Source organism: Vipera berus (genome assembly GCF_964194415.1).
Source record: "Vipera berus genome assembly, chromosome: 2".
In the NCBI taxonomy this organism is placed as follows: Eukaryota; Metazoa; Chordata; class Lepidosauria; order Squamata; family Viperidae; genus Vipera; species Vipera berus.
Window position 1 is genome coordinate 267,168,116 of NC_138203.1, and position 23,923 is coordinate 267,192,038.

Sequence of the window (23,923 nt, forward strand, 5' to 3'; positions counted from 1 at the left end):
CACCTAAAGGGAAAAAACAAAGCATTTGGAGACACAGTCAATAAAGGATACTTTATCAGAATATCACTGGGGCCAGCTGACCTACCAAAACAATACCCTTAAGGATGTTACACACATTAACTTTCCTGGCATCCAGAACAAAAATTATGGGAAAACTAAGAGAAAAAAAACCTTCTTAGTTTGTATTTCATTTATACATTTAATTTTTTGAACTTTCTTTTTTTTTATAAATTTTCTTACAAAAAATAAAGAAATAACATATTTTTTAAAAAATTACAACAAAAAACTGCAAACATGAATAACTTTCTCCAGCATCAGAAAGACTGGTTTTTCAATCACAATGTTTTTCCAACAAATCTTTACTTTCAATAACATTGGTAGCAATAATATAGAATCATTATATTGTCAGTCAATATGAACTAGAAGCTAGACTTGCACATGGTTAAGATTCAGAATTATAAACAAAAAAAAAACACCCAGACAGTTCAAATGTGCCCTTGTGAAGCCAAAGTGAAGAGCAGCTATGTGTCTTTTCTGAAGCTGTTAGTGCAACTTTAAGATGTATGGACTTACCAAGCTGGGAATTCTGGGACTTAAAGTCCATAAAACCTATGCTACATAAATTAACATGACAACATTAAAAAAAATCCTAATATTTTTTTAAAGCATCCAGAAAAACAGATGTATGCATGCTCCATTGCCCTAATCAAACAAGCAGGTCTTCTCCAACATGACATTCAATTTTGCATTTTTAACTTCAGAAATTTTTCAAACTTTCCTGTAATTTTTCATGGCACAATATAGTACTTCATTAATATGAACTGCACATTATGAAATACAGGTAGTCCTCAACTTACGACTACAGCTGGGCCCCAAATTTATGTTGGTAAGTGAGAAGCCCCATTTTATAACTTTTCTCGCCACAGTTGTTAAGTGAATCACTACAGTTCTTAAATTAGTAATATGGTTGCTAAGTGAATCTGGCTTCCCCATGGACTTTGCTTGTCAGAAGGTCGCAAAAGATGATCACATGACCCTGGGACACTGCAACCACCAGAAATGTGAGTCAGTTGTCAAGCATCCAAATATAAATCACATAACCATGTGGATGCTTCAATAGTCATAAGCGTGAAAAATGGTCATAAGTCACTTTTTTCAGTGCCGTTGTAACTTGAATGGTCGCTAAATGAATTGTAAGTCAAAGACTACCTGGATTCCTCACCAATGTAATTACAATTATAGAGTCCTTTCTAGTTTTTCTCTTCAATGATTTACAACACCAGAGCTTCTGTCTCACAGATCCACTTGGTCACAGCACTACAAGATTCCGAGATTATTTTGGTTCCCTTCAACATCGCACAGCTGCTTCCTTGAGTCTCGGCTACGATCGGCAGCCTGTAGGATAAGGGAGAAAGCAAGGACGTTTGTCAAGGGGCAAAGAATTATTTTATTCTTTTTTCAACTTTCACACACACACACACACACACACCCATATAAATATAAGGGTTTTATGTCTATTTATATGCCACAAATGTCCTTTCAACATGATCTACGAGGGCAATTTGAAAATAGACCTGCATTTGGTTATTAATGACAGATACTTGCAGATACAAAACTTTTATTATACACATTAGAAAACTACATTACATTACTTTTCAACACAATCGCCATTCAAATTGAGGCACTTGTCATAACATCTTACATGGTTTGAAATTCCTTCTGCAAAAAAATCTCCCGCCTGGGAATGAAGCCACCCTGTAACAGCATTGTAAGGTGCATTGTCAGCGCCTCTGTGTTTTGTGCTCCTCAGAAAGGAGTTTTAGTACCCAACGAGCACAGAACTTGTAGTATCCCAAATTTTCTGTCATTAACTCGTACAAAACAGTCTAAGAAATTTGGGGAAAGTGTAAAGAAAGTGTAGATATCGTGAACCGACAGACTTCATGGACCTTTTGGTCAATTTCCTGCACGAGTTCATCGCTGACTACAGATGAGTGGCCACTTCTTGCCTCATGGTGCACATCAGTTCGTCCATCTTTAAACATGTGACACCATTGATGTACGACACCTTCACTCATCACGTTTAGTCCGTAAACATTACAGTTTGCGATGAATTGCAGCTGCCGAAAGTTTTTTCGCACACCGGAGTCATATTATTGCACGCACTTCACATTTGGCGGGATTTTCGATGGCTAGGTTCATTTTCAACTGATCTAGCAGACAAGGCAACTGCAATACAATCCTTCCACTCTTCACTGCCTACTGAACTACTGCGCATGGCGCCATAGGTTGGGCAACACTAGCCCCGCCTACTTCTTGCACATGCTCAAAGGGAGGTTTATTTCCAAATTGCCCTCGTATTTTATATGGTTATATTATAGATGTGGTTATACAGGTGGGCCTTGACTTACAACCACAATTGAACCTCAAATTTCTGTTGCCAAGCGAGACAGTTGATAAGTGAATTTTGCCTCATTCTACGACTTTTCTTGCCACAGTTGTTCAGTGAATCACTGCAGTTGCTAAGTTAGTAACATGGTTGCTAAATGAATCTGGCTTCCCCATTGACTTTGCTTGTCAGAAGGTCGCAAAAGGTGATCACATGACTCTGGGACGCTGCAACCATCATAAATATGAATCAGTTGCCAAGATCTGAATTTTGATCACATGACCGTGGGGATGCTTCAACGGTCATAAGTGTGAAAAAGTGGTCATAAATCATTTTTTCAGCAAAGTTGTAACTTTGAACGGTCACTAAATGAACTGTTGTAAGATGAGGACTACTATTATGCCATTATATTAAAATATATGTTCATATGACACACTAAGGCCAGCCATCAGCCAATCACATTTTAGCCTAGAATATCGGGCAAATCCAGTCAGTGTGGCTATGATTTAGTTTAAATTCTGCAAAGTCAGAAAAATCTTTAAGGCATCGATAAGATTTATTATGGGTTGTTGCATAGTCATCCAGATGTTCTGACTGGATTTGGCATTTTTATCCACCTATTGAGTCCTTCCCAAAGAGCTGGGATAGGCAGGTGTGGATGTCTGATGGTATTACAGATATCGTCGCAGGATGGAAGCAGTTCCTAGTAAGGCTGCCTTTTGCAATTGACCAATGATGAATTTGTCAATGCCAGTGGTGTTCAAGTGGTGCTCCAGTTGTTTTGGGATTGCACCCAAAGTGCCTATTACTATTGCTACTACTTTTGCTCATTACTATTATTATTAGCTTAACTATGAGCCAGGTGGGACACCTATCTACACACACCCCAGCAAAGTAGACTTTATCACCTCCCACCTGTCCAGTGAGGGATGAAGCCATCCTGGTGTGAGGAGTCCTGCCCTACTTGGGACACTCAGCTTGCATCTCCTGGACCCTTTTTGTAGCATGTGGGACTGTGTCCTGTGTTCAACTAGGCTTGTGGATTTTATTGTTCTTTTCACTACACAAAGAAGTGAATTCAGCCATGAAAGTCTACATACATCTTGAAGTTGCCAAGTTTGAAAAACACTAGTTTAGTAGTTAAATTATTTCCTTTCCTCATTTTACAAGGAGCGGTACTCTCCCTGTTGGCATCCAAGGATATTATTTTTCTGCTAGGCCTTTGGAGGTCCAATTACTGAGGAAAAAGTTATTACATTTCAACCAGCTGGACTTATTATTATTTTTATTGTTATTGCTTGTTTCATGCTTTTCTTAAATTGTAACTATTTTATGTATTTGTTTTTATTACTAAAAGCTAACTGCTGGGGAGAAGGACGCAGTGGCTCAGTGGGTTAGGACGCTGAGCTTGTAGATCAGAAGGTCGGCAGTTTGGCAGGTTGAATCCCAAGTGCCGCGTGAGCGCCTGTTACTCGTCCCAGCTTCTGCCAACCTAGCAGTTCGAAAGCACGTAAAAATGCAAGTAGAAAAATAGGGACCACTACAGTGGGAAGGTAACAGCATTCCGTGCGCCTTTGGCGTCTAGTCATGCCGGCCACATGACCACGGAGACGTCCTCGGACAAGCGCTGGCTCTTCGGCTTTGAAATGGAGATGAGCACCGGCCCCTAGAGTCGGAAACGACTAGCACGCATGTGCGGGGGAACCTTTACCTTTACCTTTATCTCCTGGTGATGGCATACAAAATTGCATACTGATCAACATTCAGAAAGTATATGTATAGTAAAGAATCATGGGACAGACACATAAATTGTAAAGTGAAAAACCAAAAACACTGGAAGAAGGAAACAGATATATTTCTCAGCTCGAATAATCATAAAATGCATGGGAATACTCACCCTGTATTAGTAAATTGGGAATTGTCCACCCACAACCATTTATGGCTACTGGAATTTGCAGAGAGTCCTATCCACAACAGCTGTGCCCCGTTGCTGAAACGCTGTATGAAGTTCTGTCAAGAAAATATTTGTAAGTGTTTTGTTTATTTAGTACAGTATAAGAGAATGAAGCATTAACACATAAAATTCACAAAAGTAGCACATAAAATGTGTATGAAAATGTAAACACCAATACAGTGAATTATTTTTAAAATGCACAGTTAAAATGATAAATAAAGTTATAAATAAAACTTAATGTAATTTAATTAAAAATCATCTGAGGGAAAGACAGCCAGGCCTCTTTTTTCCTTTGATCATAAATTAAATAAGCTAAGCTAGAGTGGCTAAGCTAATGGTTGGATCTAGATTGTTTAGCCATTGGACTGCAGTGCCCTCAAGATGATGTAGTTCTTGCAGGGATCCAGGAAACCTTCTCATGGGGCATGTTGGTGCAATAGGATGTAAAGTTTGTGGGATGTTTGTGGGTTGCAATGTAGACTAGTTTCCTTGTGGTGCACTCGGGGCGATGTGACTTTGTCACAGCTACATAGCCTACATCAGTGATGGCAAACCTTTTTAGAGAACAAGTGCCCAAATTGCAACCGAAAATCCGCTTATGAATCATTGGGTGTTGGGTGGGTGTGGCCAATTGGGTGGGCGTGTCTGCAGTGGTAACAGCAGACTGGGTGGGACTAAAAAGTTCAATCAATTCCAATTTTGCGAGGTCTTTTTTTTTCTGTGAGAAGTTGAAATTGATTGATTGATTGATTGAACCTTTTTTTTTTGCACATGGCGGTGGAGGCCTAAAGCGAAAAGGTTTTATAAAACACAGCTGAAGGCCTAGGACTGGGGCGACAGTGCGCGTGCCCACAGAGAGGGCTCTCCGTGCCACCAGTGGTAAGCGTGCCATAGGTTCGCAACCCCTGGCCTACATATTCTAGCTGCTGGTTTTACATTAGGATCCCTCAGCAAGAAGCAGCAGCATGAATACTATTTATAAACAAACACTCTGGAACATATGTTTAGGTTACTGTTGAGGAATCTTCTGAGTTTGATTTGGAGGCGAAAGAAGTAGACCTGATGACCTGTCAGCCTGGAGAACCACTAGATAATGATAGAGTTGAACTGTTCCCAAACTGTTCCCATGGACATGATCATACAAGGTGGAGCCAGATCTTTTCAAGTCTACAGATTCCTATCCAATGAGAGGATGTTGGTATTTACCAGTTCTGCCTGTTCTTTCAAAACTGCAAGTTCAGAATCCTTGGCTCTGCAGTCGGCCCTACTCTCAGTCCAGATCTGTTTTTTCCTTGAGATCCAATAGCACTTGTTCTCGTGTAACTGCCAGTCTTTGGGACACAGCTTCAAATTCCCTGAAAAAGACCCCCCAAAAAAGACTCCATATTTATTTATTTATTGAAATCAGGTGTAACTATTGCATCATACTGACACCAAATACAGGTAGTCTTCGACTTACGACAGTTTATTTAGTGACTATTCAAAGTTACGTCATTGAAAAAACTGAATGTAATTTGGACAGACAACAAGTTGCAGTCAGGTGACGTTGCATAAACTTCCCACCAGCTTCCCCACTGACTTTGTTAGAAGCCAGCTAGGAAGGTTGCAATTGGCAATTACATGACTACAAGACACTGTGACCATTGCAAGTGCGTGCCGGTTGCCAAGCATCCAAATTGGGATCACATGACCACAGGAGCGCTGCAATGGTTGCAACTTTGAGGAGCTGCCATAAGTCTCTTCATCCAGCGCTGCCACAATGTTGAATGGTTGCTGAACAAGCAGTTTTTGAGTGAGGACTACTGTACTCATAAACCAACACGGAATAAAATATGGATCTCACATTACAGTTCTTGTTGAACGGAATTTTTTTTAAGCAACTAGAGACTAGTTCATACAAAAGATCAGTAGTTAATTAGACTTCGTCCTTGACCTAATTATTTAAAAGAGCCATGATTCTTCACCCAGGCCTTCAGTCAGAGGGAATGCAACCCCTCGCTTCACTGCACTTGCCATTTTTTATCTTTATGTTTTATAGATTTTTCTCATATTTTTTTGTTGTTTGTGGTGAATCAGAGTTGGGCAGCAGTCAGCAGTTTAATAAATTATTAATATTTATTTATTTATTTATTTATTTAGTTATATTTATATACCGCCCTATTCCCTAAGGACTCAGGGCGGTTTACAGGGAATTAAAAATCCAAAATACAAAAATTAAGAACCAAATTAAAAAATATTAAATTAACCCTGTAGTCAGTTAAAAAGAACCCCAAATTAAAAATTCCTCCTCAGTCTGGGCCCGAGAGCTCAAAGAGCCAGGTCTTCAGGCCCCGGCGGAATGATCGAAGGTCGGGGGCAGTTCTCAGCTCCACCGGCAGCTGGTTCCAGAGGGCAGGCGCTCCCACCGAGAAGGCCCTATCCCTGGGTGTCACCCGCCGGCAGTCTCTTACCGGCGGGACCCTGAGCAGACCCTCCCTGTGGGAGCGCACTGGGCGAAGGGCATTTGATGCCGGCAGCAGGTGTTCCCTCAGATATCCTGGACCCAGGCCATGTAGGGCTTTATAGGTGATAACCAGCACCTTGAATTTCACCCGGAGGGCAACCGGAAGCCAATGCAGCTCACGGAGTAGAGGTGTTACATGGGAGTATCGGGAAACCCCCATTACAACTCGCGCGGCCGCATTCTGCACCAGTTGAAGCCTCCGAGTGGTCTTCAAGGGCAGCCCCATGTAGAGAGCGTTACAGTAGTCCAAACGGGAGGTCACAAGCGCATGAGTAACTGTGCGTAGGGCATCTCGGTCCAGATAGGGACGCAACTGGCGCACCTGATTATTATATTGCAGATCTGAAAACTTTTTTTTGCCTGGAGGGGGAAATCTAATTGAAATCAGAAACACTTCTGAGTATGGATTACATTTGAAACCATTTTGCGATAGGCTGAACCCTTATCTAATAATTAGTATTAGTTAGTATTAGTATTACTTGCTAATTAATCCTCATCCTTGTCAGCCATTGATGGGAAAGCGAAATCAAAATAAGCAGAAACTATGCAGTAATGAAGGAAGGTATACAAATAGCTGGGTTTCATAACTGACATACCCATCAGAGACCAAAATAGTATCAGTGTGATAAGTCTAACAGATTAGTCAGATTGTGATGGATGGTTAATTCATCTGCAGGGATTAATAGGAGACATAGAGAAAAAGTAGTCAAGGATGAGGGTTATTTAGTAAGCCTTAATCATTACTTTAATGGCTTCCCTTCCAGAAAGTTTTAGAAGTTTAGAAAAACTAGTAAGTTTATTTTGCTTTAAAAGCACCGCTAGAACAAAGTTCTTGATTCTAATGTAGACTGTAAATTACATAGAACAAATTGCTTTAGGTGGAGGCAGAGTTTATTTCAATAGCATAATATGCTGTTGTAATGCTATGTTGTAATATTAGTAATCAGAGTACAGTTGTCAAAGGATTATCTTTATCCCAGACCAGGCCTACATCGAGCCCTTGGCATTCCCTGTGTAGCACGTATGAGGTCACTTGGAAATGAGATATAAAATGCAAATAAGTGTACACTGTGATACTAGGCTGAAGCTGTCATGCCTAAAAATGAAGCAGGCATGTAAGCAGGGTGGACAAAAGCCAGGAAAAGATCTCTTAAGGGTAGCAGTTAAGAAGCAACCAGGTTGTTAAGGTGGGGGTGGGCAATGCCACCTAAACCAGACAAAAGAAGTCCCATCCACAGCTATCAGCTTTAAGAATCAGCAGAGCAAGGTCTTGGGGTGGGTGGGTGGGAATAAAAGAAGTCTTGAAGCCCAACCACTCTTTGAATCCTCTTTGGATCCACACTTGGCGGCTTCCATCCCTCTGTCTAAGGCCTGGCAGCCTAGTACAGAGGTAGGCAACCTTGGCTCTTTTATGACTTGTGGACTTCAACTCCCAGAATTCCTAAAAGAGCCACAGTTGTCTAGCCCTGGTCTAGTAGTTGAGAATGATATGGGTAAGTGTGGATGAGTGTGTGTGTGAGAGAGAGAGAGAGGGAGGGAGGGAGAGAGAGAGGGAGAGATTAAGATTAAAGATACTGTCGTTTGCATGAATGGGAAGGCAACCGTTTAAAATATAGGCTAACAAGACACTGTCTCTTCCTCCTCCTCCTCCTTTGCATTAATAGTCCTTAAATAGAAAAGAATAATTAATAACCCTTTCACAGGCTGGTAATAAGGTATATGTAGAAATGGGTTCAAATGAGAATGATTTTGTATATGGACGTCAAAACTGAGAGTGTGTGTATATATATATATATATATATATATATATATATATATATATATATATATATATATATATATATATATATATATATATATATATATATATATATATATATATATATATATATATATATATATATATATATATATATATATATATATATATATATAGTAATATATATATATATTGTAACAAGCAAAATTTTGCTGTTATTTTAAATTCACTGAGTCTCCATGTATTCCAAAGAACTGGTTATGCCTCAACGTTCGGTTCATTAGAGTGTGGCTATTTTCCGGAACTGTGTGTGACTACACGGAATCCTAAGCAGGCATGTAACAACGCTATGCACACAATGCAAGAATTGCAGCTAGGCAAAAAGTCCTCGTAGCTCAGTTTAGAAACGTAAAAGCAATCAAACCTATTTGAGAACTGGTTTTACAAAGGAATTTGAGTCAAGGCATTTTGACTGGGTAAAAATGGCCACGAAGATGATAATGAGTGCCCAGTGAAAACTTTGAATCTGCTCCAACCATCTTGAATCTGCTCTTCATCTTATTAATGAATTATTAATAATTCATTAATAAGATGAATTATTAATGGATTGTTACTCTATAAATCTTAAAACATCTCGTCATGTGCTGATTCATTGGGGGATGTGTGTGTTCCTGGCAGGGATAACATACCAAAGGTTATGATGTAACCATATAGTATGAGATTATTTTACATTCATTTAGACTTTGTAAAAAAAAAATTGGAAGCTCTATACTTTTTTATATTTTCATTCCTGCTAGTTTCTATCTTTTTTTAAAAAAAAAACTTTGATAAAGTTATTTGAAAAAACAACAACCCTGATACATTGTTTTGTTTCAGCACAAGGGTGTTTATGCAACATTAATAGGAGGTGATTGACATATTATTATTCTATCGCTTCATTCACTTAAGGGGCAAAACCCGCTTAACAACTCTCTCATTTAGCAACAGAAATGTTGGGCTCAATTGTGGCCGTAAGTCGAGGACTACCTGTATTGCAACCAGTAAAGTTTTGCTGTTATTTTAAATTCACTGGATCTTAGTGTATTCCAAAGAATACACTGGGCCTCAGTGTTCAATTGAAAGCGATTTTGGTGTGTCTGTTGACAAGGGTTGCGTGTGTGCGATTGTAAACTGAACCTGGAAGTGCGTGTAACAGCATCGCTCATTAATTCATTCATTCATTTATAAAATTTATTGGCTGCCCATCTTACTATAGGGTAACTCTGGGCACCTTACAGTTACATCTAAGCTAAAACATAAAAAGTTAAAATCACACATTAAAACCAAGGACACATGGGGAGGGTGGGGTGGAGTGGGGGGTAGCTGGGATCTTTTATTACTTGATCAGCCATCTCCACTGGGGCACTAGGCTGACTGGCAGAGCCGGATCTTTAGGCCCTTATGAAAAGATAGGAGGACAGGACCCATAGCAGGCCTCTTCTACTGGCATGAGTGGGAAAGGCCAATCCCAGTGGGGTGAGACAGTCCCTCAAGTAACCTGGGCCCATGCCATAAAGGGCTTATAAGGTGATCTCCAATACCTTGAATTGCACCTGGAAGCAGACTGGTAAACAATGGAGCTCGCGGAGCAGTGTTGTTACAGGGGCCATTCTTGGGCCTAACAAAACTGCCTGTGCTGCCGCACTTTGCACCAGTTATAACTTCCGAATGCTCTTCAAGGGTAGCCCCATGTAAAACGCATTACAATAGTCCGGCTGTGAGATGACTGGGAACTGAATGACTTGAGTGCAGGGAATCCTGGTTCAGGAAAGGCCGCTATTGCTGCACAACACAAAGTTACTCATGTGGTTGCAGCCACCATCTGGACTTCTCGGATCAGCAGGCCTCTCTGAGTTGAGTCTTTCTCCTGAAAATGAGTGGCATTTTCAAGCAATTTCAGCTGGCTGGTGCTAGTGTTGCTATGCACAACCCTTGAAATCTGGGACCATACCTGTGGAATTGTCACAATGGGTCTTACACAGAAATCGCTGCAGCATGTTCCACTTATCTCCTGCTGACACATTGCTGGCTGTTTCAGTTGCAGGAATTTTATCCTGAACATCTGGGGTTCTCTGGAGCTGCAAGGCTTTTAAAAAAGATTTCTAATTAGCTGATGAGCAAATGGAAGGAAAGATATATAAAGAAATGCACATACAGGAAGCAGCACTGTGGCACTAGAAACACAAACAAGCTTCTTTTACTATATTCCTGTACTCTGGAAGTCTTTTTTACCTCCATATAAAATTCATTATAAAATCCATTTTTGAAATGGATAAAGACCAAGATGGGAATTCAGTCTGAAACTGCTAAGTCATTGTTGTTCTATGTCCCCCAATTTCCTGGCTTTCCTATCAATGCAAGGAAGGCAAGGATTGCTAGCTAGCCTCTGTGTGGGTGGATCTTTTTTCATTAGTAGTCCCTGTGCCTTTCCTTGATTTGCATATAGGTAAATGAAGACTCAATCATCCAGGCCAAAAGTATCTAAACAGGCTAAATCAGGGCAACTGGAACCAAAGTTTCTTAATCTGAGATGTTTCGTTACTCATCCAAGTAACTTTTTCCTGACAGTTAAACAATTAACCAGTGGAACTACCTGCCTCCAGAAGTTGTGAATGCTCCAAAACTGGACGTTTTTAAGAAGAGATTGGACAACCTTTGTCTGAAATGGTATGGGGATTCTATTCTATTCTATTCTATTCTATTCTATTCTATTCTATTCTATTCTATTCTATTCTATTCTATTCTATTCTATTCTATTCGGTATCTGGGTATCTATTCTATTCTATTCTATTCTTTTTTTTTATCCCATTTATATCCCGCCCTTCTCCGAAGACTCAGGGTGGCTTACAATTTAAGCACAAACCAATGTGCTTAGCAACAGCCTAAGAAGAGACTGGACAACCTTTTGTCTGAAATGGTATAGGATTTCTATTCTATTCTATTCTATTCTATTCTATTCTATTCTATTCTATTCTATTCTATTCTATTCTATTCTATTCTATTCTATTCTATTCTATTCTATTCTATTCTATTCTAAACTTCATCCGTCAAAATAAAATAGTCTGAGATAAAATAATAAGTAATCTCTGCCTAACTATTTTTTATTTTATTTTGATAGATGAAGTTAATTGGATGACTAACAAAATGTCTCAGATTAACAAACCTGGGTCTAGTTGCCCTGATTTAAACTTTTTAGATACTTTTGACCTGGATGACTGAGTCTTCATTGACATTTTGCAGGGAGAAACCCTTGCGGTTGGTGTGCCAAGAGTTAGTAGATTCCAATGACTCTCTGGCTGTTTGCCTAACATTTGTTTTATTTTGAGGGATGAAGTTATTTGGAAGAATAACGAAATGTGTCAGATTAACAAACCTTGGTCTAGATGCCCTGATTTAACTCTTTCAGATACTTTTTAGATACTTACTTTGTTTGCTTTACCAAAACTTTGCACAGATGTCTTTGTCTCCCTTTCCACTGTTCTCCCCTTTAACACTAACACAGCCTTTTCTTTCTTCCTTTTTTTTCTCTCCTTATGCTACTCTCTTTGCTCTGATGCCACAATAATCAAAGCAAAACCAGGATGCTCTTTCATCCCTGTGTCGGTCCATAGAAAACTTATAGCAAGAAGGAGACGATCATTCAGCTGCATACAGGTAGTCCTCAACGTACAACCATAATTGAGCCCAGAATTTCTGTGCTAAGTGAGAAAGTTGTGAAGTGAGTTTTGCCGTTTTGCGACCTTTTTTGCCACAGTTGTTAAGCAAATCACTGTAGTTGTTAAGGGAATCACGTCATTGTTAAGCGAATCAGGCTTCCCCCACTGACTTTGCTTGTCAGAAACCAGCTGGGAAGGTTACAAGTGGGGAGTCACAAGACCCCAGGACAGTGCAACTCTCATACAGCTAGTCCTCAACTGACGACCATAATAAAGCCCCAAAATATGCCCCATTTTACGACCTTTCTTGCCACACTTGTTAAGTTAATAACATGGTTGTTAAGTGAATCTGGCTTCCCCACTGACTTTGCTTGATCAAAAGGTTGCAAAAGGTGATCACATGACACCTGGTTCTTGCAACCATCATAAATGTGAGTCAGTTGCCAAGCATCTGAATTTTGATCTGTGACTATGGGGATACTGCAATGGTTGTAAGTGTGAAAAGCGGTCATAAATCATTTTTTCAGCAATGTTGTAACTTTGAATGGTCACTAAATGAATTTGTAAGTTGAGGATTACCTGCAAATACATGCCAGTTGCCAAACATCCAAATTTTGATCACATGATCATGGGGAAGCTGCAATTGTTGTAAGTATGAAAATTGGTCAGAAGTCATTTTTTCAGTGCTGTTGTAACTTTAAACAAATGATTGTAAGTTAAGGACCATTTGTAGTAGAAAAACAACATTCCTTTAAACTTTGTCACTTCATTCCAGATTGACTGGATTGCAGCTTTAGGTGCCAACCCTTGGCCCCACCTACTTTGCTCCCATCCAATGACCTCTGCCAAAAAACCAGCGGGTTTTCCTTCTCCGCTAGACCTCTGCCAGTGATTAATTAAACTCCTGACAGCCAATGGCCGCACTTGGCTGAGAGCGAAGTCGGAGCAGCCAAGGGTCAGTGCCTAAATGCCCCATTCCAGGAAGGGAAGCAGCCTTGCGAGAGTTTCCACTGGGATTTCTACTGCAGCAAGGAAAGTTCAATGACTTAATAATCCATTGTTAGATCTTTGTTTTTTACAGAATAGAGCTGGAAGGGACCTTGGAGGTCTTCTAGTCCAATCTCCTGCTCAAGCAAGAGACTCTATACCATCTCAGACAAGTGGGCTGTCCAATCTTTTCCTTAAAAATCTCCAGTGACAAGCTGTTCCACTGGTTAATTGTCTTCACTGTTAGGAAATTTCTCCTTATTTCTAGGTTCCTTTTGTCCTTGATTAGTTCCCCTCCATTGCTTCTTGTCTTGTCTTCTGGTGTTTTGGAGAATAATTTGACCCCCTCTTCTTTGTGGCAGCCCCTCAAACATTGGAACACTGCTATCATGTCCCCCCTCGCCCTTGTTTTCTCTAGACTAGCCATATCCAATTCCTGCAACCTTTCTTCGTATGTTTTAGTCTCCAGGCCCTTAATCATCTCAGTTACTCTTTTCTGCACTTTTATCTTTTTTTTTTAAAAAAAATGAACCATAAGTGAAAGGCTAGAAAGAGAGTGGCAGCTGCCAATCAATGGAGAAGCTACCAGCCCAGGACAAAAAGGGTGCCCAGGGCAATGGCCAGATGCTGCAGCCAATTGAAGTTAAGGGTATCACTAGAACAGGGCTTTTCAACCTTTTCACCCATTGTACCACTTTTAAGATATGGCAACATCCGAGGACCACCAGTCGCCTAGCAAGGGGTCAAAAACTTGATGACCAACAAAAAAAAAGAAGGAAAAAAGTGATGAAGTACAGGTAGTCTTCAATTTACAACAGTTCACTTAGTGACTGTTTGGAGTTACAATGGCATTAAAAAAAGTGCGCCCCCCCCAAGCCACAGCCGAGCAAGACCCCTGCCTGCCCGCCCGGCGGCGCTCTTCCTCCTGTCCGTGGTTTTCATTGTTGTGAGCATTTCTGTTGAGGATTGGCAGTGGGGGTGGGGTGGGGGGATGTTTGGTTTTTATTCCCCTCCCTTCTGCTGGGTGGTTGCAGCAGGTTTTGGTCACTTCACATGAGCCTGGGCCACTGTGACCGTCATAAATATGAATCAGTTGCCAAGCATCTGAATGTAAATCACAAGACCCTGGAGATGCTGCAACATTCCAGCTGATCGGTGCTTCTTCTGGGCTCAGCAGAAGCGCCAGGATCAGCGCTGAGCTCCAGCTGGAGCCTGGCACTGATCCTGGCGCTTCCACTGAGCCCTGACAGCCCTGAAGAAGCGCTGATCCTGGCACTTCCGCTGAGCCCTGAAAGCCCTGCAGCTCCAGCTATCTCTCGCTCAGGCTTGTGCGGTGCTGCGACCAGTTCAGTTTATTCCCCTCCCCTGGTACCACTTTTCTAGGATGGTCGTGTACCACCTGCCAGGTGCCAATGTACCACAGGTGGTACCCTTACCACTGGTTGAAAAGCCCTGCACTAGAACATGAGGGAAGAATTACAGATTGCAAAATAGCCATTTTGAAGTAGAGCTTGAAACCAAGGCAAGTGTATTTATGATGGGTTGGGAGTGGGTGGGGGGGTGATGTCATTAGTTCCCTCTCTGAAGAAGCTGACCCATAATGACAATGGCAAGCAAAGTGGCTGAATCTGCACCTAGTCAGCGCCACAGTTAGTGAGAATGAGTGAGAACTTGGTCCATCAGCTGAACAGCCAAATCTTACTTATTGGGAGCTTTTCAAACAATTATGGTTACTGTGTATATCTTATTTTAAAACATCTTCCTTGCATTTTTTTTTTTGCCTTAACTTTCTATTCAGGGTAGTTACAGGGGGTGAGTATTAAATCCCCCCATTTACAATGTTCACATCCGTTTTAAAGAACTAAGGGGAACTTTGGTATTTTTGATCGTATAGCCAATTTCTTTCCCTGTGGCAATTTTTCAAAAAGCGTCTAATAATGTCTGACTCACTGCAATATACAGTCAAATAATTCAATAGCTGTGCCAAATTTATGTCATTATTAACTGATGAAAAATTGAACCACATTGGCTGCCTTCTCTTTTTCTTTCTTTTTCTTTCTTTTGCTTTCTTTTAGTAGCAAAAAGGTAATTTCTTTTATTCAACTTTATTAAGCTTCAAAGAAAGTTAAAATGCAACAGAAGAGGAAAAATTGGGGGAAGGGGATCAACAAGGAGAAAAAGTTAAAATGTGACAAAAATACACTAAAAAAAATTAAAGGGACCCACAGCTCAATACATAAGAGGGTGAGGAAGGTGAAAGGGATTACTAGGACAGTTTAATTTCCTCTTGTGGAAAGTCAGCCCCCCCTGCCCCAGAGAAGGAAATATTAAAAGGGCAGAATATTATATTTCCTCAAAAGATCTTAAAGAGGCAGAAAAGCATGCCCAGTTTTCCTTAATACCCCCAAGCAGAAACCAGCTCTGTAGAAATGCAGATTAATAATCCATTCAGGAAGGTTGGAGGCCCCCAGATAGAAGCCCAGGAAGACAAAGACACCTAAAATCTACATACGCCGCCCAAACTCTAAGACAGGACATAATAGGATTAACCTATAGATGCCAAAGGGGCACACTCAGACTCAAGTCAAAGTACATAAAACAGGAAATACAAAGCCTCAAACAGGAACAGGAAACAACCTCAAGAGCCCCAGAGGGTATAAAAACTCACTCCCTACATGTGCTCTTTCTTCCAGAGCCATCTTCCTGTCTGGCTCTCCTCTTCAATAAACTGCAACCTTCTTTCTAAAGCAGTCGCCATGTTGTTTATTCCCAGCTTGGACTGAATGACGATGAAGACTTTTCCTTCTACACTCCTGATCTGAATAGGAAACAAACTACTCCTTTAATGTAAAACTTACGCCTAATCAAAATCAGAGTCAGCTTTTATTTTCTAAAAGGAATGTTGAAACCATCTTTTGAGAAAATGGAAGTAATTTTAAGTGATTTATTAACAGGTATGATCAACAGTGCATAAGCACACCAAGACAAGTGGGTTTTTTGGGACTTCTTAGGGAGAATTTTATGGGTAGAACTAAAAGCTCCTAACTCAAATACAAATTTGGCGCTATCCCCTGCTCAAATATATCTTCCCAGGGAAATTAACTTGTCAGCTGAACCATAAAATATTTAGAAAGCCAAGAAATCCAAATAAACAAATAACAGGAGGCAACTCTGCAGCAGAAGGCAGAACTGTTGGCAGAAAAACAAAGAATTGCACATAGGCAGGAAAGAGGAACAATTTTAAATGCCTCTGTACAGTGGTGCATATGAGCTTTATTTATAAAAAGAGACAGTAAGAAGTTAAGCAAGAAATCAAAGAGGGCTTTACTCATAGATCATAAAAATAAGAATAATATAAGCACTAACTGCGGATAATTGGACCTCCTGAGAACAAAATAAGCTGTTTGTCAAACTCTAATAAGTCTTGTTGCAAAGCAATTTTTATACCCTTTAGTGCCACAATATTCAACCGTGGTTATATGGGTAATTCTCGACTTACAACCTTAATGGAGCCTATTATGGTTGTAAGTTGTGTTGGTCGTAAAGTGGGTCACCACTGCGACTGACCCGATTTTATGAACTTTTTTGTGATGGTTGTAAAGTGAAAGCCACAGTCTTAAATCAAACACCATGGTCATAAAACAAATGCCATGGTCATAAAGAGAAGACTGCCATTATAAATGGTGTTTTTTTGGGGAAAAATGTCATCAAACACAGTTACGTAACCACGGGACACTGAAAATGGCCATAAATGCTGACTGATTGCCAAGCCTCCCACAGTGTGTGTGTGTGTGTGTGTGTCACATGAGTACAGGGGTGCAGGGCCCTCGGAATTCCAGAACCGGATCATAAGTACCCCTGGGGAGGCGTGGCATAACTTCAAAAGGTCATTAAACACTCAGTCATAAGTCAAGGACTACCTATAGAAAGGGAAAGTAGAGATGGGAAGGTTATACAGGTAGTCCTTGACTTACAGCAGTTTGTTTAGTGACCATTCAAAGTTACAATGGCACGGAAAAAAGTGACACATGACCACTTTTCACACTTAAGACTGTTGCAGCATCCCCATGGTCACGTGATTAAAATTCAGGCTCTTGGCCTGACCGTTTGCAGTGTTCCGGGGTCACGCGATCACCATTTGCATCCTGCTGACAAGCAAAAGTCATTGGGGAAGCCAGATTCACTGAACAGCCCTGTTACCAACATAACAACCGCAGTCATTCACTTAACAACTGTGGCGAGAAAGGTCGTAAAAATGGGGCGAAACTCACTTAACCACTGTGTCATTTAGCAACAGACATTTTGGGGTCCGTCGTGGTCGTACGTCAAGGAGCGCCTGTATTTCAAATGCTGCAGAACAAATTGCTGGGGAGGATGTGGAGCACAGTGAAGGAGAAACCCAGCCAATGCCAAGAAGAGAGATTCCATGCCTGGAAATGGAGGGAAACCAAGAGGAGGAGGAGCCTTCTGAGAATGAGGAAAGACCAGGAGGATGGACTGCGGCTGTGTGAATAAATTCAGATTCTGCACAGAGGGACTTTATGAGGTAAAGGCCTTTTTTTTAGTAGCCAGGCAAAGAGCAGGAAACTCAGAGGATTCCTGAGCCAGCAGTGGAGAGAAGGAAAGAGCTGTAATAAATGACAAGGCAATCACAGGAAAGAAACTTGAGAAAGAAAAACATTAAGTACTGTAGGTTAATATTTAATTTCTTACATTATCCTGTACATACATACACACGGTAGAAAAAACAGCCTGGTTTTATAAATACAACTTTCACTTGTGTAGCTATTATATTAGTACATTATTATAACATTAATTAATATCATTATATTATAATATATCATTATAACTTCATTATACTATTTCTGTAGCTGTTATGGTGTCTAGAATACAATCCCTCATTTGTGTAATTACTGGCTGTGTGTCTGTGTTTAGATTGGCTTATATTTTGACCATGCCCTCCAAACAAACACCTCACTGTTGGGTGAGGATTTACGTAATCCTTTACATTAAAGGCAGATCATAATCTCTCATCTCTTCAGGCCTGGGTGGAGGGAAAATCGTCAATAAATCAATCAGTATGATTGTTTCCTGGTCTTCGGTTCAAATGCACTCTTGGGAAAATTCTCCTGCACTTATTAAGAGCCCATTTGCAGATCAGATTTCCCATGCTTAGTGTTTGACTAGAACTAAGGGAATTTCCCTTGCCAGATTCAGTAGCTCATGATTAATATCTGTGCCACATTTTTAATATTGCTTCTTAAGATGTATGACATGGTAATTCCTACACTTGAAATATGGACCTTATTTATTATTTTATTTTAAATTATATTTGACTTTATTTATTGGACTCACTTGCTACCCATCTCACCTAGATTTAGACTCTGCTGCTATGTTTTCTCAATATTGTCATTGTTTAGCAGAGATACCATTTGTTTGTAGTATCCAAAGAAAATTCATTGAGATTTTGGACCCCAAACTAAATATCATTTATTAGTAAGAACTAACTGTATAGTAAGGGATGCGGTGGCTCAGTGGGTTAGGACGATGAGCTTGTCGATCAGAAGGTTGGGAGTTTGGCGGGTCGAATCCCGAGTGCCACGTAACAGAGTGGGCGCCTGTTATTCGTCCCAGCTTCTGCCAACCTAGCAGTTTGAAAGCACGTAAAAATGCAAGTAGAAAAATAGGGACTACTACGGTGGGAAGGTAACAGCGTTCCGTGCGCCTTTGGCATCTAGTCATGCCGGCCACATGACCACGGAGATGTCCTCGGAGAAGCGCTGGCTCTTTGGCTTTGAAACAGAGATGAGCACCAGCCCCTAGAGTCAGAAATGACTAGCACGCATGTGCGGGGGAACCTTTACCTTTACTTAACTGTATAGTTAAATCTGCAAGGAAACATTAAATTTGAGTGTCCCCTGGAAACCTTCATCCTTGAGATAAACATTTTACACAGTGATTTGTTATAATCTATTTAGATTTCAATTTTCTCTTCAATTTTCTTTCAACATAGTCAGATTTGTAAGGCTGATTTATACACATCCACTCCCACATGCACTCAGATGTTAAATTACAATTTCAACAATATAGCAGGCCATGTAGATCTTGATATTTTATTTATATGTTTCTTGTAGTTGAATGATGTTGATTTTTAAAAAATAGGTTCATTTTGATACTTCACAATGAATTGAATTAACTAGCTGCTTAATTTCAAAATAGAAAGCACATAAATGCATGTTATTTATAATTATGTGCCACATAAAAATAAATGAATAAAATATATATATTAAATTACAATAGAGCCACTGAACTCCGGGACAGAAAAATCTTTTTAATAACTACAACTTAGCTTTTGTTAATCCTCTGTTGACATCGTCAGAGTGGTAATCGGTGGTTAGAGAAACCCGCTTATATAGCTAGATGGATGTTTAGCGATGGAGCATGTGAGCAGTCCACCTGCCCTCCACCCTCCCACAGTTGGCCATCCTATTCCTAATTGTGCCGTATTGGCCAGTGTTCGTTTCAATTTTAACATTTTTCCTCCCCCAACCTGCCCCCCCCGCCGGCTGCACACCTCCTGCTGCACGCGGATGCTCAGCGTTGTTGCCGGATCTCCCCCCACTCCTGGTGCCTTCCTTACTAATACACACACACACACACACACACACACACACACACACACACATATTAGTAAGAGTTTTTTGGTGAAACCAGTCTAATAGAACACCTTGGCCTACTATTATGATTACTTTTGCCTTTCAGCCCCAATCTAGGAGCAAAATCAAAATCATGGGAAGTATTAGTATCGCCTAACAAAGCCTTAGTATGGCCACACTTGGAGTACTGCATGCAGTTTTGGTCACCATAATATAAAAAAGAGGTTGAGATTGTGGAAAGAGTACAGAGAAGAGCAACAAAGACGATTAGGGGCCTAGAGGCTAAAACATCTGAAGAATGGTTGCAGAATTTGGGTATGTCTAGTCTAGTGAAAAGAAGTAGGCGGGGCGGGAATGATAACAATGTTCCAGTATTTGAGGGGCTGCCATGAAGATGAGGAGAGCAAAACTACTTTCCAAAGCACCAGAAGGCAGGACAAGCACCAATGGATGGAAACTAATCAAGGAAAAAAGCAACCTAGAATTAAGAAGAAACTTCATAACAGTGAGAACAATCAACCAGTGGAACAGCTTGCCTTCAGACCTTGTGGGTGCCCCTTCACGGGAGGCTTTGAAGAAGAGACTGGACAGCCATTTGTCTGAAATGGTATAGACTCTGAAGCGGGGGGCTGGACTAGAACACCTCCAAAGTCCCTTCCAACTCTGTTATTCTATATTCTATGAAAAAAAAATATTACCACTTCTAATGACCAGGAAAGTAAATTGTGAAGAGTAGTTCCTTTGAAGACTTATATCTCAATTCTTTAAATTCTATTCAAATCTGTATAGTCAATAAAAGAACCCATCTCATGAAGATATAATGTAGTTGAGCTGAATTGAATTGGCTTTTTAAATTTTATTTTTAAAACATTAATTATTTAAATTTAGGGGGGGGGGGAAATGAAAAATATAAGACAAAACACCACAATCCACCCCCCAAAAAACAAAACAAAAAACCCACCAACCCACCCACAGTCAAAGGAAACTATTGTGTAGTGGGTTTTGAAGGCAATGACCATACCGGCATTATACAAAAATGTTTATTCAACCAAGAACAGAACTGTCAAACACTGGCAACATGCCTGCTATTTATACATTTTGCCTCTAGGGCGTCAACCAATCACAACGCTAGCTTGTTCCCACTCAAACTTGAATCCTTTGAAGTTTCCCTCCAAAACTGTTGGAGGTACCCTAGTTTTACAGCACCATAATATCGGTATTAATACATAACTGAAACCACATTTAAATAAAAATAATCCCCACAATTAGGTCCAGGAGCCAGAAGAAGGGAAGAAAGGTCTCAGATATCCAATGTTCCATCTCTGAAGACTGGCCCTCCCCTTGTCTCCCTCCATCTCTCCATCTGCTGATCAACTACCTTGATCTCCATCCATTCTACTCTAACTTGCTCAAGCTCCTTTCGTATCATGAATGGAGCATACAGATAGTCCTCAACTTACGACCTCAACTGAGCTCAAAATTTATGTTGCTAAGTGAGACAGTTGTTAAGTGAGTTTGCCCCATTTTATGACCTTTCTCGACACAGTGGTTAAGTGAATATCTGCAAGTGTTAAGTTAGTAACACGGTTGTTACACGAATCCGGCTTCCCTTTTGACTTTGCTTGTCAGAAAGTCGCAAAAAGTCATCATATGACCCTGGGACACTGCAACCGTCATAAATATGAGTCAGTTGCCAAGTGTCTGAATTTTGATCATGTGACCATGGGGATGCTGCAACGGTTATAAGTGTGGAAAACGGTCATAAGTCACTTTTTTCAGTGCTGTTGTAAGTTTGAATGGTCACTAACTAACCAGTGGAACAACCTGCCTCCAGAAGTGGTGAATGCTCCAACACTGGAAGTTTTTAAGAAGAGACTGGACAGCCATTTGTCTAAAATGGTATAGGGTTTCCTGCCTTAGCAGGGGGTTGGACTAGATGACCTCCAAGGTCCCTTCCAACTACTACTTCTTCTTCTTCTTCTTCTTCTTCTTCTTATTATTATTATTATTATTATTATTATTATTATTATTATTATTATTATTCTTATTCTTATTCTTATTCTTATTCTTATTCTTATTCTTATTCTTATTCTTATTCTTATTCTTATTCTTATTCTTATTCTTATTCTTATTCTTATTATTATTATTATTATTATTATTATTATTATTATTATTAAATAAACTATTGTAAATCATGGACTACCTGTATTTACACTGTCAGTGATTCATTTAGAACAGAACCTTTTGGGCACCAGGGACTGGTTCCACGGAGAAGGGTTTTTCCATGGAGTAGAGGGTGCGTGGTTTTGTGTGCTGCCTGCATCCCATGGATGGGGCTTTGCTTGTTTGTGCTGACCGGTTGCTGGCATGCTGTGGCCCAGTACTGGTCCACAGACCGGGGTTTGGGGACCCGTGATTTAGAACACATAATTTGTCAATGTTGCTTTCTCCATTGCAATGGCTACTGTTTGGAATGATAATTTCCTCCTTAAGTCTGCAGTCCCAAACTTACTATCTTTAAAAACAAAAAAAAGCCTTGAAGCCCTTGAAAACTGTATGTCCATTGTAAACAATAGGCCATGTTATCTTAATGGCTTTGGCCTGTTTCCTGTAAGGGTGGAAAATGACCGTCTTCTATTTGTGGTTTTAGAATCTCAATTTCTCCGCTTTAATCCTCGCATGCAGCCCAAAGACACTGGCGGATGGCCAGGCTTCGCATTTTAAATTGTGAATAATGCATTTATTTTTAAAATAAATTTGTCAAAAATTCCTCATGTATCTACAGTATAAGCATTCATGGAAAATATTAAGCTTCAGACAACTCACCCCAAATTCCCAGTGCTGTGAGGGCTGCCACAAGAATGAGGATTATAGCGCATCCAGATCCTAACAGAAAGGAATGACAGCGAGGATGTTCCAGCAGGAAATCTGCAAACACAGAGATAAGGAAAGAAACAACAAGAAAAATAAGGCCTCTGTACAGGCAGTCCTCGAGTTACAACAGTTCATTTAGTGACTGTTCAAAGTTACAACGACATTGAAAAAAGGGACTTATGACTGTTTTTCACAGTTATGAACGTTGAAGTTCATGGCCACGTGATCAAAATTCAGATGTTTGGCAACTGGTTCACACTTATGACCAGTGCTGCATCCCAAGGCCTTGTGATCCCCTTTTGCGACCTTCTGACAAGCAAAGTCAGTGGGGAAGCTGTATACACTTAACAGCTGCGTTACTAACTTCACAGCTGCAGTGATTCACTGAACAACTGTGGCAAGAAAGGTTGTAAAATGGGTCCAAAACTCTATTGGTATTGCTTTTGCTAAGCAGAGCAGTTAAATGAGTCTCATTTGATTTTATGACTCTTTTTGCAACGGTTCTTAAAGTGAATCATTGCAGTTGTTAAGTGAATCATGTAATCATTAAGTGAATCTGGGTTCCTATTGATGTTGCTTGTGGAAACTGATTGGGAAGGTGGTGATCTTATGATCCCAGGATGTTGCAACGATCATAAATACATGTCAATTGTCAAGCACCCAAATTTTGATCACATGACTGTGGAAAATAACTGGAAGTAGTGAGGAAATTTAAAAATAAAAATATATGTGCTTTTAGTATTATCGTGTAATCATATTTTACATTTTATAATAATCACTTTATAATCCAGACATGTCAAACACAAGGCCCGGGGGCCGGATCCGGCCCGTGAAGTGGTTTCATGCGGCCCGCAAAGCCATCCTGGAAACAGTGAGGGAATGGCCCCCACTGCCTTGGCCCTGGCCCAGAGACCCTCCTTCTGCCAGAGACCCTCAGATCTCTCCCACTCCTGCCCAGGCCCCCATAGGCACCCTTGATGCGAACGATATAGAGCTGGCCCACCCAGTAGGCCATATGCACTCTGGCCATGCCCACCCAGTAGGCCACGCCCACCCAGCCCCCTGAGGGCAACCGCAATGCCGATGCGGCCCTCAATGAAATTGAG

General features: G+C 40.5%; 1 protein-coding gene across 1 annotated transcript in view; it reads right to left on the minus strand.

Moving 5' to 3' along the window:
* Positions 1 to 1,271: 1,271 nt before the first annotated feature.
* Positions 1,272 to 23,923, minus strand: part of LOC308662955 (killer cell lectin-like receptor subfamily B member 1B allele A) — a gene marked incomplete at both ends in the record, with an annotated part of 28,978 nt that continues 6,326 nt past the window's right edge. Inside the window, 5 exons of the mRNA XM_081319100.1 lie at positions 1,272 to 1,395; positions 4,287 to 4,399; positions 5,550 to 5,698; positions 10,596 to 10,730; positions 22,770 to 22,871. Of these exons, the coding sequence (XP_081175226.1) occupies positions 1,272 to 1,395; positions 4,287 to 4,399; positions 5,550 to 5,698; positions 10,596 to 10,730; positions 22,770 to 22,871 (623 nt within the window). The remainder of the gene's footprint in view (positions 1,396 to 4,286; positions 4,400 to 5,549; positions 5,699 to 10,595; positions 10,731 to 22,769; positions 22,872 to 23,923) is intronic.